Here is an 18,153-nt window from a genome sequence, read left to right as displayed (position 1 = left end):
TGCTCCATAAATGCACAGACATGACAGGACAAATGAGAGACTTGAGAAATAACAGAAAGAACCAAACTTGACTGCTCCACCAACAATTCTGCTGGGAACAGCAACAGCCACAAAATGTGCCTCGACCAACCATCCTCTCTCACATCCCTCACACACAAAAATGGAACACCAGTTGGCTATGACAGGTATCACAGTGGTTACAAGTCAAAATGAGGCATAAGGTGTAGAAAATGTCAACTTCCAGCACGTTTAAATGCTGATTTTTAGTGCATTATAACATTGATTTTTAACGGGTTGAAATGTGATTTTTAGCACATTAACGTCACAATTTTTAGCATGCTGAAAAGGTGATTTTTAGCACGTTAAACTAGCGATATCCAATTGTAGCCCACAGACAGATTTTAAATGGCCTCTGCTTGTCTTTCAAAATATACTATATGGTAAACGCAATATTGAATAATCAAGCAAGATCACTTCACACTGATTGTAGACATGTACCAGAACTATGCAGGCATAGTGTGTTTGTTATGGATAGAAGGTAAACAAGCAAACAAACAGGCTACCTAGCACCAGATATCTCCTCCTCTGTCGCAGACATGGCCACAGTAACAAAGCGTAAAATCAGGAGAGAGGGCAGCTGTTTTCAGGAGTGATGGAAAGTTAAATACTTTCTCACTTTAAGACCCATGTGATCTGAGAGGCAGCTGGCCCCCAGGTATTTTCACAATATCTTACCTGGCCCCCATTCTAAAAAGTTTTAACATTCCTGCCTTTTACTGTCAATGTTTGGTGCATAAAAACACAATTTTTAGCATCCATTTTTGCCATGTTAAAATGCCAGTTTCTCTGGAAACTCTCCATAGATTCCTGACGTATTAACAAGTCAGTTTTAACTACATAACACATGGATTTCTCAAGTTTAACATTTTTTTTTCTTTCAGTGCATAGACATGTTGATTTTGGGCATCTTAATGCTACAGTGTAGAGTTCATTGCTGCTACCTGTGACTGAAAGAGGTGTTACTGAACTGAATATGTTGTGCTCCTTCTTCCTGTCCTTCAGTCCTGCTGTAGACTGTCTCTCCCTGACCTCTGGCACAGACACTTGTGTTCTCCTGGACATGAAGGCAGGTGTGCAGAAATTATAGAGCACACAGTTTATACAAGAAACCTTTTAACATGTCAAAAGTAGGTTAGTGTACGCATTAGAGTAGGGTGTGCACCAAAATACAGGGCAAATGCCAAAGGACGAGCCTGTATTATACATGACAGGTGTAAATCCGATACTGAACAGTTGCACAGACCTACAGTTTTACCTGATGATGGCGCTGTGTGGAAAGTTATGGGATCACTGAAGGTAATAAAATTCTTCCAGAGGGGATGCACCATGGTTTTATTTCACTGGAAGTAAAAATGGTATTCAGAGGGTAAATCCAGATTACTCTGGTGACATATCTAGCAGGTCAAACTTTGAATGACACATGGTCAAATTTAACAATTCTCTACACACATAATCAACAATATATTACACATTATATCAGACAGTTTAATCTGTTAATACAATTCACTTCACCTTATGCGCATCCCACAAGCTGATGCTTAACCAAATGAGGCTCTTAGCGTTAAACGTGTTGAAGTAAATTTGTAATATTAACTTTAATACCTAAAGTTGACTCCACTTGGTGGTGAAAATATAAAGACAAACCCCCAGAAGAAACAAAAACACATCAACCAATGACCTCAGTTTACCTTTTATTGTTACACAGTAGTTTACTGGCACCAATGTATCGTGGTTTTCCTTTTGCTACATTTACAGATGATCTATCCATCTTCACCTCACAGTAAATAAAAATAAATAATACAAAATTAACACATTATCTGAAAGAGGTGGAATCAGAAACAGAGGCCCAGTTTCAGTCTGATCATTTCAGTGTTCATTATTTTGTTCTAGCAGAAAAACATTTGTTGTCCCAATAGTTTTTTTTTTTTTTTTGGCAACTTTGCACTTCAAGAATACCCAGAAAGTGAAGGCCTACAGACAGTCCATGTGTTGTGTAGAAGCACTAACATGAAGGTACAGAGTTAGGCCTTTGTCAGTTTGATGATGTCGGGGAGTAAAAGGCAATCCAATCACTTCTACAGAAGATAAGACCCCCAGACAACATGATCTTTGTCAGGTGAATAAATACAGTGCATGCTGGTCAGACACTGCTATAGCTGGCACCGACCAGGCGGCAGAGTTATAAAGTATTTCTACACAGTTCATGGTTCATCCTTCAGCATATTGCAGTGTGTGAGATCACCAGTAGAGGGTGCTACAGAGTTTTGGAGTCAGTCAAAGTAACAGCATTTTCTTCAAAATGCTAAAATGGATAAAGTGCAGTAGACAATTATTTTCACTACCATCTAAAAATGCCAATTCAATAAACTACTAGTAATAAGTTTATGAACTGGATGTCAAGCAAATCTATCACTGGACACAAATCTAAACTTGTTACTGATTCATTACATCTGAATAATTTTACTATTATATAATGAATCAAAGCTTTGTTAGTGTTCCTTGTCTCCTCACACTTCAAGTGGACACTGGGCAGCCAATGGAAACCGGACGTTAGTCTCACAGATGGTCATTACTGCTTGTGCTTTACAGAGTCTGGTTTACTCTTCAAACCCACAGACGGGTCAAGAGGTAAATCAAACTACTAGTCATCTCCTAAATATCTTATTATTCTCTGAAACAACTATGATTAGGATAATTTACTCTACGCATAAATCAACTTCCATATTAAATTTTTCCGTGTCAACAGGGAACACTAACAGTTTTCAAATCAGTGCACTAGCATGATCAGCGATGCATCGGTACCTATGACTGACGCCTCAGTTTATCAACATGCAGTCCTACAGTAGCTCGTACAAAAATCAGATTTTAACAAAAGAATAAATTAAATCTATGTGTATCGTAAACAAATATGCTAACAACTATGTACAAAAAGTATACATTGTAATGAGCTGCCTTTGTGATTTCTTGAAACTCACTATAGCGGACAGACCGGCTCTAACAGTTACATGTCTGGCAGAGTTATTACTTGTGAGAGAGATGCAGACGTTTGTCTGTGTAGTGTTGAGCAAGAAGGAAAATGATTTGTGGCATGCTAGAATGTTACATCTTAGAGGACATGATGAGCGTTGCTCAGTGTAGTGTTGTAAAAGAATCTGTGAACAAGCCTACAGACTGGAACTACAGGTTACTCTGCTATTGCTGGAACATGTAGAGAAACATGCTAAAAGACATATATACCGTCTCAGAGAGCTGAAACGAGCAGCTGCTCATGTGTGTCTTCATTAATTCTGCGAGTAAAGCAACCTTTCTGCCACGAGCCCGACCCTATAGATGAAGATTAACAGTAACTTGGTGAACAGCAGTGAACAGTGACGGTTTCTTCACATACATGTTATCTAAGTGTCGACAGTAGTAGTGTGCTTCAAACCCATTAGGAGGGGCAGAAAACTGAAATACTCTGCTGCTATGACTTCAACTGATTCCTCTGACTGAAACTAAATCTTAGTGCTAAAATAGTGAATTCACATTTTCTCTGGGGTAAGCACAATCAAGAAAGACAGTTTCTTATTTAGATAGCATCAACAGATGTGAGAGATGACAGCACGAGAGCTGAAGCTGCCTGCTGCCCTGAGTAAGACCATATTCACACTGATGTAAACAGATGTAAAAAAGGCAGGGCTCAACGATGAAGATTGCCTGGGGCAAGTAAAATGCACATCTAGATAGTACATCCAGCGACTTACTTGCCAAATTAGGCAAATGGTTACAAAGAATTCAACACATCGCCTTTGTTTCAGAGCTGACGTTGCTGGAGGTGGCGCAGGAGTGAGCCATCTCGCCTGCTTCAAACAATCGAAGTGAGGGCAGGTAAAAATTGACTTCACTGATCCCTGCAAAAGGCTACCTGTTTGGAAGATTTAAGTCGCCACATATAAAGAGATATAAAATGTCTTTTATTAGCGGGCGGGTCCATATGCGTTCAAATTGAGACGCCTTCTCAGCCATTAGCAAAAAGCACTGACCTGGTTTGGAGCGCTGATAAAAAATAATAATGACTGAAAGCTCACAGAACACGGGAGGTGCTGGTCTACAGCTGTCTCGTTCATTGGTGTTACTGTGTTACTTTCAAACCCAAACTAACACGCCGTCCACAGCAGTACGTTGCTTTGCTTCCATGCCGGTTTGTGAGTTAGAGGAATAAAGCTAATTTGGAAGATTGACAACAGAGAAGTCTTTAAGGCTTGGCTCAGACACAAAGAGGCACATTAGGCAGATTAGGGGGTTTATATGGAGCAACGTCATCATGCAGAAATCCACATTAGGTCACATGGGAAAATGTTTTTAGAAGGGCTTTGGGAAAACTGCATTTTGATGCTATAACATAAGTGACTACATGAAGATCACTACCGGGGAGCTAAAGTATGATATTAAAAAAAAAAACAAAAAAAAAACAAAAAAAAACCCTGACGTAGTCGCCCTTTCACACACAAGCTGCATCAGCCAAAAGCTTTACACATTTCTGCTGAGCAACTGTCTGTGGTGGTCTATTAAGTTTTGCTTGTGGTTTACTCAGAAACTGAAAAAGGAAGTACTCAGTGGCATGAGATCTTCAATCATAGTATTTTTAAATGCTCTATTTCCCCAGCATTCGCAAATCTGTCCACATTCAGTTAGCAGCTCTGATAAGTTGATTTAAAGTGTGGGTGACAGGCCAAAACATGAAAAAAAGTGTTGATAAAATCACCAACATCAGTGTGGATATGTTCTTAAGACATGTTTCACAGTTCACCTACACGCTGAGCGAGAGAGGAATGTGGTGAGAAACAGGACAGACGACGTGCTCTGGCTGTAATGTGTCAGGTTGTGTATAACAGCAGTAGTGTAAGAACCAAGATAACGAGAGGCAGCCGCAGTGGGTGAGCTCTTCCCTCTGAAACTCTTTGAAGAGTCTGGTAGACAGGATAACAACGAGTCCTCATATCAGGGAGCGGATGCGTTTTGGGGAAGGGGAAAAGAGGGGTAACAAAAAACTTGTAAACAGGTGGTGAGGAGCAAATATGAAAACATGTGTCCGGTGCTGGAAGGAAGGATGAGAAGGAAGACAGGGAGAGAATGACGAGAATACTCTACGGTTGCTCCTCCTTCTTCTTCAGTGATATACGTTTCTTCCTGGCGGCAAGCATTTCGTAGAAGGGATCAACACTGACAGCAGATCTGTGACAGTGACAGAGAAACACGACTGAAAAAATGTCTATAAATAAAAAGATGCATAAACCATCCAAACAGCAGGCTACATCTTGTTTGGCTAAAATTCATCACAATCTACCACTACATCCATTTTTCCTGCGACATTATCCTCCATTTCTGTTTCCATACTTGATGCTGTGGATCCATTCGTCCTTCTCCTCGGGTGTCGGGGCAGAGATACGGTACACCATGTGGTTTCCTTCCACTACTCTCCCATCAGCCTCCGTCTTACACGCCTTAATGAGCTGACCACGGTTGTTGGGGATGTACAGCTCAAAGCAGTTCTGGAAAAACAAACAGTGTATATAGGAATTTTGAAATTTAGATATATGATAATTATATTTGCATTTGATTTTGAAGAGAAATGCAAACTTACAGGTTTTCTTGGATCTTCTACCTCACGGATGCTGAGGTTTTCCAAGGGAATGATACCTCGTGGCTCCTTATCCTGTTAAAGGAACACATAATCATGACAGATCAGGGCCAAAGGAGTTACTGCAACATTTAAAGTAGGGCTGAGTACATTTTAATTTCACTCATGATTTTGGTTTCCAATGATTATGTGAATAAGATAATCAAGATAAAACGATTATTGGGCCAGATTCCGTTTCGCATTGATGCTCTTATTTATCTGGTGTTATAAATCCAGCGCAGCCCTTTCCTTTAAAGCCATGCGACTTTTCAGACCCTCTTAGTGATTTTATTTCCAAAAAGATACAAGCAACAAATTCAGGGGAAAAGCGAGAAATGTGATCAAATATATCACAATTCCCACACATGCTGCTCACAGTAATCCCAGTCCACAGCTCTTGTGCCAACAGCACCAAGTCTCTCTCTCTTCTTTTGCGTCATGTTCAGTTATGTATTATTTATTTTATCTAACTAATTTCTTACACACATTTTTTAAATTGTTTTTCAGTTTGATTACTTTTAAAGTTCAAGAAAATCTACTGATGAAATGACATTAAAAAAAAGTTCCAGAAATGCACGGTTTCTAAAGTCACAATTAATCATGTTACAATAATTGTGGTCTCAATATTAATCAAAATAATTGTGACTATGATCTGTGCCATGATCGAGCAGCTAATTAAAGGTTTTTTTTTATGTTTTAACTTTTCACTTTCCGGCCTGGTACGGTCACCTAAACTGTAGACCTGATAATCAACTTTCAAGGATTATGTCAACAATGAGCAAAACCTTAAAACCCCTTGACTCAACTTATCACAGACAGTACAAGTAAGAAAGCAGTGAGGATACTGGCAGATAGCTTCCATCCTCACTTCAGCCAGTTTGAGCTCTTGAGCTCAGAGAGGCGCTACAGAGTCCCTCGAGCAACTACGAAGTGCCATCAATATTCTGATGGTTTCTTCTGTTTGGTGAGCTGAAGACAAGTTTCCACCCCTTGTGGATGATAAAAATATAATATACTCTAATCAGTCCCAACAGGAATTTGAGAGTGCAGGAATTAGCAGAAATTCAACCAATTTCGCATTAATCTGCTAAAAATTGCCAAATTGAAGGACAATTTAATTCGTTTTCAGTGCCAGCTGTTTTCTACAAAGAAAGTCAATCTATTTAAAACCAAAATGACAAACCAGGTTACAGTTAAACTTAATCTATTATTTTATTCTTTTATTCTCTATTGGCAAGGTGGGAACCTGTGCTCCTCCTAGAGTTAGTGTTTTGTGTTAGTATTGTTACGGTAGCGTGTCTTTGATGTGTTGTCCCTTGTGACCAGTCTGACTTCTGTCTCTTTTGTTAATGCGCTTGGGCAACCAAACCAGTTTCTCCTCTGGGGATTAATACAGTTACGCACCTAATCCTCACCTTCACTGACCAAACTTCATGCAGACAATAGAAACTTCAAAGTTTACACCTTCATTATCCTAAACATGACCACATTTTTTGCAAGTCAACACAACAATGCCACTATCTCCAGTTTTCTCTCAGAAAAGCTGATGCAAATGCAGCAACAACACCCTGTGAGAAAAGTTTAAAGGGATAGTTCGGATAGTTTAAAGTGGGGCTGTATGAGGTACTCATCCATAGTCAGTGTATTACCTACAGGTGATGTCTGTCAGCATGCCTCTAGTTTGGAGAAGCAGACAGGGATACCTGCACAGATGCTAAGCAATGGACTGCTGTAGACAGGGGCAGCCGCAAATGTATTTTAAAAGAAGGTAGACCAGCAACTCCTGTGTTCTGCGAGATAAACTTACCTTTTTATTGAAGGAGTCTGGTGGCTTTTAAGAGAGCAATATAACGACTTCAATTCCCTGTCAGAAAGCACTGTCTGACAGCAGGAAAAAGCGGTAAAAATATTCTAAATATAGCGTATACTTTACTGATATTGACTTCTTTTAGGTGGCTAAAGTATGTTTTGCTACAGCCCCTCCACAGCAGTATGACACTTAACTGCTTGTTGGTACTCCAGTCTGCTTCTCCAAACTGACAGTGTGCAAACCGCCATTTACTGTAGGGTATTACGCTGACTTTGATTAAGTACTTCACACAACCTCACTTCAAACAATAAGAACTATCCCTTTAATGTACCTAATGACTCTACGAGGAGTGGCAGTGTCAAATTCACTCAAACACTTACTGTGGTGTATTCAAAGTAATAAAGGCAGTTGTCTGTGAGAATGAACCATCGCCGTTTCCAGGTTTTCACTCGTCCCCCTGAAACACAAGAACAAAGTTTTTACAATGAGTGAGAGGAGAGGAAAAATATTTCCTTAGGGGGTCAAAGTTGAAAGAATACTATTCTACAATTTCTACATTCTTACAGCTAATTATGTGGCTAATTTTTTAACTTCCAACTGTCAGTACATACCTCCTGAGAAAACAAGCAGCGGCAGTAGAGGGTGGAAATCGCAGGGAAGAAGCAGAGACAAAAGGGACCAGAGGATTTAAAGGGAGACAGAGGACAAACAGACAAAGAGAGAGACAGATGGGGAGGAGGAAGAGATAGAGATTATATTAGTGACACACAGATCACAGGCCCCGCCATGCAAAAGAAAACAAACAATCAGATTTTTAGACTGCTGTGATGCAAGAAAGTGAGTCTCTGCTTCACGACCGTGCTGTGGCAACGGTCAAGTGCCACAGCACTGTGAGCTGATGATCAAGTGAAGGCAGAGAGCTGGCAAACCTCAGAGACAGAGGGCAGGTTCATCATAGCACAAAGCCTTAACAGAGAACAAAGTACACAAGAACACAACCCTGACATCTGTAACATGGACACACTTGATTTGTTGAACTGAGATCAGCGTTTAAGACAACATGTAGATTAAAAGCACTCCAAAGGCCTCACTGGGATCATCTCACCAAGTTTAAGAAGCCAGCCCTCTCTGTCCGGGTTGAAGAAGGTGTGTGTCAGGTCGTTGCCGTCATCCTCTGGAATCTTGAAAGGCTCATTTTTAATGCTTTCATAGAGATTCTGGAATAACACAATAAAATAAAATAAAATCATTAAAAATCTCTTTTCCTCATTTTAATTGTCACTTAGCTGTCTCCAGAGAGAGCAACGTAGAGTTCATCGTACTCTGAGCAGGTCCTCGGGCAGGTCTCCGCCCTCGTTGATGCCTCGGTTCATGGAGATGAAACGATCCACTCCAGGTTTGTCCCTCACATTTGGGTTATGGAGGCTTGTGTTCAGCATAATGATGGCAAATGACAGCACGTAACATGTGTCTGCGAAAATGAGAGACATGCAAGACAACGCAGCAGTACTGAGTTTTGTTCTGCGCAAAAATTAAAACTAATTAATGAATCTGCCTTAAAGTTGGTAACTACTAACTTTTTGTCACATTTGCTGAAACTGTCACTTCATCCAGACAGTTGTACATGAGACAGATAATCTCACCCCTTTTCCACCACTCTGGTTCTTGAACCGGTTCTGTTCAACATTCTTGAGGCCTTGATACTATCTAGTGAACCAGCCCATGTTGCCACCTGTTTTGCACGAAACCATTGTAATCAGGGATGTGCCATCAACAGAGGGCATTGCACAATGCACAACACAAGTAAACAGAGGTAGTAAAAAGTGCGGACCTTGATTACCTGCAAATTTTTGTTCTGTAATCACAGATATTTGTTTTTAACCCAAAAAACAAGCATGAACTAACTTTTAACGAGACCACTGCACACTCTTTGTCGTCTGGTGAGTTCTCGTTTGACTTCTCAATTGTTGCCTTCTTCATCCTCTCTTTCCTACCTGTCAAATATGACACACCCACTGATGTCACTACAGATCAAGGAAAACCTGCTATTTTTTGGTTCCAGCTGAGGACAAACTTTTCAGGTTCCCAACCAATTTATTTTTGGTCGAAGTGCTCTGAACAGTTCAAAATTAGGTGCGAGAACCAGAACGGAACCAGTTCCAAGGAGGTGGCAACAGTGCGTTTGTCATACTCATTCTAGTGGCCTTACCGCACCTGATTGAAAACAACTGATCAGAGCCGAGGAGTCTCGAACGCAGCTGTCAATCATGTGAATCACTGCTTGTGAACTGCGGCCAACTCTCAAACTAGGCAGCACTGATCAAATACGAATCAAGATTCTGTCGCTGCAAATGTTTTCAGAAACTTATTTTAGTGTACTGTTTAGCTGTGACATGAGAAAGCTTGTCTGACTGATGGGCAATGCTTAGTACTTCAGTTAACTGTATCCAACATGGTAGCCTGGTCACAAACGTTCTCATTTTACAGCCAAACAGTACACTTAAATGTGTTTCTTTTTTTATGACTTACAATTTTTATTTTCGCTACACAAAACAATCAGTGAACAACAATCCAGTGTACGAATACAACTTAAATCCTACCCCATCCTTCCTACCCAACTGGTCGAACATTCAGGACAGAGGGGTAAACAACAACTAAATACATCAATAATGTAGCTACATAAAAAGGAAATCTACATCTATCTATACATAAAATAACAAATACATTAATCCACAGAATAGATGAGGACTTTTAAGAACATAAACACATACAATCCTCTTGACAGCACTTGTGATTTACCCTACCCTTACTGTGTGTGTGTCCTTATAAAACCAATTTACCTCCCCCACTTAAGCCAATACTTTTCTGTCCTATTACAATCTAAAAATATGTTTCTGAGAACATTTTAGGCTAGAAATAGTCAGAGCAGTAACAGAATCTTAATTCATATTTGATCAGCCGTGCCTAGCAGTGATTGACATGATTGACAGCTGCGTTAGAGACTGCTCGGCTCTGATTGTTTCTGTTCATGTGCAGTAAGGCCGTTAGAATCTCTAAGGCATTAAGTAGGCAGGAGTATGATTTTCTTCACAGATTATCCATCTCATGTATGACTGTGTGAATGAAGTAACAGTTTCAGCAAAGAAAACAAAAAGATATTTTCATAAAACTTAAAAGTTACAGCTTTAATACCAGAAATAAAAACAAACACAATTGGCTTTGACCCAGATTAAAACAATATTACTTTCTACCAACACTTTCTCTAAAAACAAAAAGTCTGTCAATGCTGAACCTCATCTCAAACTAATGAAGGAAAATACAAACATATTTATATTTGTAATTTTGCCAGATATTGAATACTCTATTGTTCTAAAACTGGGCCCAGTGAGTGACCCTGACCCGGGGAAACCACCGGTCATTCTGGTTGTGAACAGTAAATTGTGGCTACTGTACTGAGTGTTACTGTAATTTGAAGCATTCTCTGGCACAGGAATTTCTTTCGAGACAATTAACTTCACTGAATTGAATTAAAATAGTTTTCACTGAGAAGCAATGTTTATAAATCAGCAGACTCCTGGCTTTCATATCTGGCCACTTCTGGTAAGAGGCTCGTTGTTTGCGCCATGTACACCTTCTGGGAAGTGCCCCTTCCTGTTATCCATCATAAAATAATAAAGCTTGATTTGAGGGGACACCTCCAAACCACATGCTGAAATCAAAACATCCTACGTGAGGCTGGTAACAGATTACCTCACATGAACTGCAGTGTAACGTGTTTGTGTTTACCAGTGCTCTGGAAGACGCCGGGGTTGCAGTGGCAGTATCTCTGAGCAAAGGCCTCCATCATTCTGTCAATCTTCTGGGCTTCACCAGGCAGACGGAAACTCCACAGGAACTGTCTGCAGAAAACAGGTCGAGGTTTAGGTCAAGACGGAGAGAGCACATTTGGCAATCACAGCAGGGTTGTACAGCCACTGCGGCTCTCTTGCATAATTTTTTCCACCCTAACCTGAAGTGACATACAGAGTGGGGCTTTCCATTGTGGAGGTCTGTTTACCAGAGTATGCCAGGACACTATTCAGGAGATTTTGTTCCCAGTTCAAATCATAAAAACAAAAAGCCACACAGACGCAGTTTACCTGAGGGCCTGGACAAGGTTGAGATCAGTGAACTCATGGAGGTCAACGAAAGCCTGAAGAACTTTGATATTGAAGTCATCCCTGCAGAGCAGCAACACAAAGATCACAGTTACAAATGGCAGAAGGACACAAAAAATGAGAAAAGGACAGAAGATATTTCAACACCAATCACCTTTCTCCGAGGTAATCTCCTATAGCAGTCTTGTTGAGGCCCTCTCCTTTGTAGAGGAACTGAGCGATGTCCTCCGAAGTGTGTCTGAGCAGCTCATTCTCCACCAGAAACACAATGCCCTGAAGCGAGACCGAAGAGTCTGTCACCACACAGCCAGGACTCGGTGAGGACAGAGCAGACATACAAGTACTGAAGGGTTTTACCTTTTTAGGGTCCATGTTGAATTTCTTCCTTCCCATTGCCACATGCCTGCTTTTCTGCAGAGTTTTACTGCACAGAGCAAAGATATAAAATGTAAGAAAGAAAAATACTCTGTGGCATCCAAATCACATCTCTATAACTACATTACTTTTATATTACTAGAACTTAAATGACCGCTCTAAAGAAGGGAATTTATCAAAGAATCAATAACCATAAATGACAACACTACAGTGTCAACTAAAGACAGTGTTTCCCACAGGTCTGAAAAAAACTTGCGGTGTAGCTGGCATAGTCTGCTAGCACAAAAATGATCTTCAACATGTGACAAACAACAAATGCGTGAGACTTGCAGCTCAATTTTTTCATTTATTGTTGAATATTTCCATTAATTTCAGACACATAACATCACTGTGGTCTTTCCTAATCACATGTAGAGCTAAACTGTACTATCCACCCCCTCTCTATCTGTCTGCTTGTGTGTGTCTGCTCATCTCTTTCGCTCTCTGTTTGGACACAACTGATAAATATCTGTAAGTGACATAACTTTAAAAACCTAATCACAAACAGAAGTGATACTAGGCTGTTACTAATAAATATAGAGGATGGGCAGATTTTTGAAATTTAATCACATCAGGGAAAATAAAACTTCAGGAAAACAGCGGGGAGAGGGACAGGAAAATGATCTGATCATTTGCATCATATATAACATGTCCTTTATTTAGTTTATAAAAGATCAGCATTGTATTTTCTTGCCAGATTCGATCACAGACTTGATGCCAAAACGATCACTGCAGAGCACAAGCCATGGTGTTGTGTCGAAGAATGTTTCCCCATCAATATGTGTTTCTCCCTTCCTAAACGTGAACCAACCACTGAGGCTGTCACTACTGGAAGCATCAATTTAATGGGAGGGAAATTCTCCGACGTGGGAACAGACTTTGACACAACACTAGTGCTTCTGCCTCCGTAGCTGAATAGATACAAGATGGGTAGAGTGAGACGTCTGCAATTTAATCGTTCCATTGTCTTGGATGGAATAACGAAAAAAAAAATCAACACTTGTATGTATGAGCAATAATATGAGGCACTGAAAAATTGTATGGATGAAAATGTGATGTGAATAAACAGCAGGAAAAAGTCTGCAGTAAATTCTGGATGAAATCAAATCCTACAAGTTACGAAAAGCTCTTAACTGCAGCTGAATACGGTGATGTGAGCAAATGTCAGTGCAGTTTTGGACTTTGCTGGTCCATTAAGTCACAGCTGAAGGTTGACAAGGTCTAAACCAAAAAAGTGTGGCCCATAACACATAAAGTGATAAGGCTGACTAACTGCATGGGATAATGTTTCAGCGAATGGTGAATAAGTCTGTTCACAGTGTGGCCATCATGAAAGTCAACTCTCGTCCGATATTGTTTAGAGCAGTGGTTCCCAACTGGTTCAGCCACAGAGTCCAGGTTTCTCCTAAGTCATTAGTTTAAGGTCGACACAAATTAATATATTCACCGCAAACTTGTGTTTGGCCATGTCAGTGAGCTGGTTTTCTGTCTCAGTCAAGTAGCTGTCCATCAGTCGCTCACTCTACAGCAGGGAACGACACTTCAAATTCAAAGCTCTGTGCTAGAAAGTCACTGTACTTCAATATGAAGTGTGTTTTTTACAAACTCAACATATTAGCGAGTCACTTGTGGTCCTTTCAGAATGAACCTGCAACCCACTTTTGGACCACGACCCACCAGTTGGGAACCACTGGTAAAGACAGTACTGTAGAAATGATACATGATGTGTATTTTCTTCTTACCTGCCCTCTGTGCTGGTCTCCAGTCCCTCCACCTCCAAAATTGCCTCTCTCAACTCCTCTCTGAGCCTCTGGATCTCCTGCAGCAGGACGCCCTTCCTCCTGCGGATGTCCTCCAGCTCAGAGCGCTCCTCTGGGCTCAGGTCTACAGGGACTGTAAGGGAAGAGAAGAAGAATGACTCCATTGCTGCTGCTGCTGCTGCACATATAACAACAGTGCCCTAAAATCCTAAGGCCTACCGTGTCTTTATTAGCAACATAAAACCCATCAAGTGCAACTATTTTTAGAACGGCATTGTTACTCAAATTGGGTATGACTAATTCATTCTTTCAATACCTTACAATGGAAAGTGGTGGGACAAAGTAGGGTAGTATACGTAGTAAGTGAAGTTAGCAAAAGTGGATATAAGTATGCAGTGGAGAGGCACTGGGTGAGGACACTTGAGTGTTTCGGTTTTTCTTTTGTAAAGAGAAAAGCCTCTTCATTTTGAAATAGAGCTACACTACTAGTACTACACACTTTTAGTTTGCTTTGAGCTGTTCCTTTCTTTTCCCTCAAACTCTTTGTCTTCACTGTTCATTTATCTCATATTGTACTCCATTTTTGCAACCAGTGAAAAAATACTGATAATCAGCACTCTCCTGATCCGTCACTGCAGTATAATGTATGAGAGCATGAGCAGTGCCCTCTGGCTGAGTAGTGATACACCACTAGTAGAGTAGACACACACTTCAGGGTCTCAACAGACACAGCCACAAGGCTACTGTAAAACTGAGACAAAGTCAGACAGCCAGGTTTCATTTTTAAAACACTTCTTTCACAGATACATTTATATGAATGAGAAACTTCTACAGTTTGGTTCTAACAGCCTATTCCAGCCCCTCAGTGGTGAAGCTTGGTTAATAAAAATCACAAAAACGATTTCCTGGCTGATCACGTGTGGTGTCAGGCAGGGCATTGGGTTTAATTTTATTTGCTGGGTGTCATGATGAGATTTCAGCTGCCAGCACAATATATGTTCTATAAAAGATGAATAGATTTCCATTTGTGGTACTAACTTTGAACTGTTTTCAGTGCAACTTCTTACTACTGAAAAAGACAACCTAAGAAACGAGTTAACACAGGAAACTGCGATATTTAGACTGATGAAAGCGGGTTCAGCGTTCTAAATATGGGCAAAAGAACCAGAGAGGTCTCATTTAACACAGTGCCATAAAACAGCAATTTAATCAAAAGTGAAAAGGATAAAGTACAACTGAACTGTTTTAATGACATGGAAACCTTGACAAGAGCAGTTCTATCAGTGTAGGATTAAGGGATGTAGCTACAGATGGCATTACAATGGAGTGCTGCGTGACACCACGACATCATAATAATCAGGCATCATCTCAGGAATCTCAGCTACTGTAAAACTGTGTTTGTTCTCAGTGATTTTCAAGGCTGTGTTACAGTTGAGGTATGCAGTTTTCGAAAGTCATTTGCTGAATTGTGGCTCTACCCGTTTGTTCAACATATCACATTACACTTCCAAAAAAACCTTGTACACCCAGTTGCTAGTTTACACCAAGATAAAAATGAGGCTGTTTTAAAAGGTGTCTTGACAATGGTCTTGGAGACTGTCAACCTTTTTTAAATGAATCAATGGAGAGGTAAATAAGTGTGTGCAGGAATCACAGCTTTCCATTGTCTTAAAACTCATGCAATGACTCCTACCATAATGAATGCTTTGATATTCAGTCTTAACTGTTTTAGAGAGATGTCGATTCAGCTTAGGCCTAATTGTCACTTCGGAGACTAGAGTTACAGTTGGTGTTGAACACTGTATTAAGCTGGGAAGATTTTAATATTTTGCCAGTTTTTGTCAGTGAGGGCAGACTAAATATTAGAAACACATCAAAGCACAAAAGCAATAAAAACTATTGCACTATAGCAGGGTGTCTATAGGTATCAGGTATAGGTATCAGGACACCTTTAACCAAATTTAGGAACTGTTTTTGGACAAATCATGTTTAACTTATGCAAGCATTGCAGGTATGTTGTATATAGCCTCTGTGGTCTCGTGCAAATGCAGGTGTTATGTAGGAATATGGTTCAAGTATGAAGTAAAATGACAGTACTGTGGATTTTTTAAAGGATTTGTAACATTTAAAATGTGGACTTTTACATCAGAAGGCCTCTTTCATTTCCACAAAAAGAAAATTCAAGATGTTTTAATTAAATTAGATTTGTTTGCAGTAGCTATGACCTCACATGTTCAAATTTAAGACAATTTAATTAATTTAAAGGCCTTATTATTGTAAAATTGAATTTAAGACATTTTGAGACTTTTAAAGGACCTGCAGTCACCCTGTATTATCTCCAACTCATAAACCCTGACTATCATTTTGAATCAACACCTCTCTAACAGGTTTAACAAAAACCTTGCTTTCATTAGGGTGAAGTGTATTGCAGGGCTGTTGTATCAACTAGGTATACCTAATAAACTTGCAGTTAAGCATAGTGCCTGAAAGCTCCATGATATGGTCACATTTCGATGTGGATGTTGCCTACTTATGCACAAAAACGTGCAAATGATTTTTGTCCAAACCACCCATATCTAGAGCTGAAAACAGCAGCTTGTGATCGACAGTCGCTGGCAGGACCCACAGCTTCCCAGGCCAGTGTGTGTTTATTCTGCAAAACAAACAGCTGCTCTATAACACCACCAACCACGCCCACAGTCTGGATCAACTGCACGGATTCATACTACATCAGCGAGGGTCCTGATAACCAGGAGGTGGATGGTTTCAATAGTACAAGCAATGCCCAATTTCAACAAGCACTCCTGTAGCTTAGAGGCTGATGGGGTGTTAAATGCCCACCGACGTTAGCTGAAACGTTAGCTCCCTGCACACACTGAAATAATCAATATTTAGTTGGCGTCAGGCTAAGCTAACGCAGCTTTGTGGCTTATTTTAACTCAATTCGTTTACATGTGAACCCAGGGTTTTTGTAAAAGACCGCAAAGGGTGTATGGTCAATCGCTTTCATTCAGATGCTGAACAGAATGACCACTGTGTCACACCTGAGCAAATAAACTGAGCCACTAGCTCAGTCTAGCCACAGTTAGCTAGCGGTAGCCTATGCAAATGTAGCTAATTAGCAAGCCCACTTACTGTAGTCCAGGTCATCCATTTTTGGCGCTTTACTTTTAGGCATAAATATTTCAGAGTCGACTGTCATTCAATATCAGAAAACTGGGGATATATGTGTAAATATATCCTCAAAACTAAGGGAGAAAAATACACAAGCCCTGGTGTCGAAATATTGGGCCGGAGACAAAGAAGGTGGCGACACCGGAAGCGGTGTCTGGCTCTCGAGTGGTCTACTTCCGGTCAGTTGTTTTTCAAAATACAATTGTTTGTCGTAAATGCAGAAAACGGTAGTTGGGCTACAAGTTTCAAGGATAAAACAGTGATAGGTTAGCGCTTATTTATTTATTTATTGTTTAAATTTGTATTAATGTATCTATTTAAATTCACCAGACCAGGTGCTGCTCACAAACCTTTCCCACTCTACTTGGAGTTAGAAAGGTACAGATTTCTAAATACATTTAACAGTAAACTTTAATATTTTGTAAGAAATACTGAAGTGTCTGGATAATTTTCCCTCCCAAGTTCGTATTTTTTAGGTTTTATGTAAAAACTAATAAGAGAGGTAATTAATTGCAAAGACATACAGTAGCAGCTGAGAATTGCAAACCTTTAAATGAATCCAATCCAATGAATCCGTTTGACAAATTATTCTCACCACAATATCCATTTAGCAGCCGTTCCTGTGCTTTTGAATGTACCACACTGTCTTCATCAGCAGATGGATTTTGCTCAGTCATCACAGAATGGTAGATTTCCATTTTCCCGAGCAATGTAAAGATTTTTCATCCATGTTGGCTCAAATGTTGACACTGAAAGTTCATGCTTGATCTTGCAACACAGCAGTTGACGACACAATCTCACCTGAATGTCCATTTAGTTGCTGCTCTGGAGCTTTCAATCGTAACTGCAATGTTCTTTGACAACTTGGCAACTGCATCTGCTGAGGAAGATCATGTGATGCTAAACTACTACTGACCAATCTATACAACGTGTATGTATATTTTTTGTACTTACTTGAGCTTTCCTTGAGCTTTCAGGGAGAATGTCTCCAGGGTTTGGTGGTTTGTTTTCAGTTGCCTCCACATTTACTCATATAACACTGTCTGAGACAAGGATTTGATTTCCTCTGGGGCCATGGAAGCAAAAATGAATTTACTTAGGAGGCTTTGGTTAAAGGCT

General features: G+C 40.1%; 1 protein-coding gene across 1 annotated transcript; it reads right to left on the bottom strand.

The window, feature by feature from the left end:
- Window positions 1-1,738: 1,738 nt before the first annotated feature.
- Window positions 1,739-17,181, bottom strand: cyth2 (cytohesin 2). The gene is made up of 12 exons (XM_049583927.1): window positions 16,996-17,181; window positions 13,843-13,993; window positions 12,044-12,110; window positions 11,841-11,959; window positions 11,669-11,749; window positions 11,316-11,428; window positions 8,852-9,000; window positions 8,635-8,746; window positions 7,910-7,986; window positions 5,684-5,755; window positions 5,437-5,591; window positions 1,739-5,274 (listed from the first exon to the last, which is right to left on the bottom strand). The coding sequence occupies exons 1-12, from the start codon at window positions 17,060-17,062 to the stop codon at window positions 5,187-5,189; spliced, it is 1,251 nt and encodes a 416-aa protein (XP_049439884.1). The 5' UTR covers window positions 17,063-17,181; the 3' UTR covers window positions 1,739-5,186.
- Window positions 17,182-18,153: the final 972 nt, after the last annotated feature.

The sequence above is a fragment of the Epinephelus fuscoguttatus genome, linkage group LG8 (assembly GCF_011397635.1).
Source record: "Epinephelus fuscoguttatus linkage group LG8, E.fuscoguttatus.final_Chr_v1".
Classification (NCBI taxonomy): Eukaryota; Metazoa; Chordata; class Actinopteri; order Perciformes; family Serranidae; genus Epinephelus; species Epinephelus fuscoguttatus.
The sequence above is the reverse complement of the archived record's forward strand: the minus strand, read 5'-3'. Positions and strand labels throughout refer to the sequence as shown.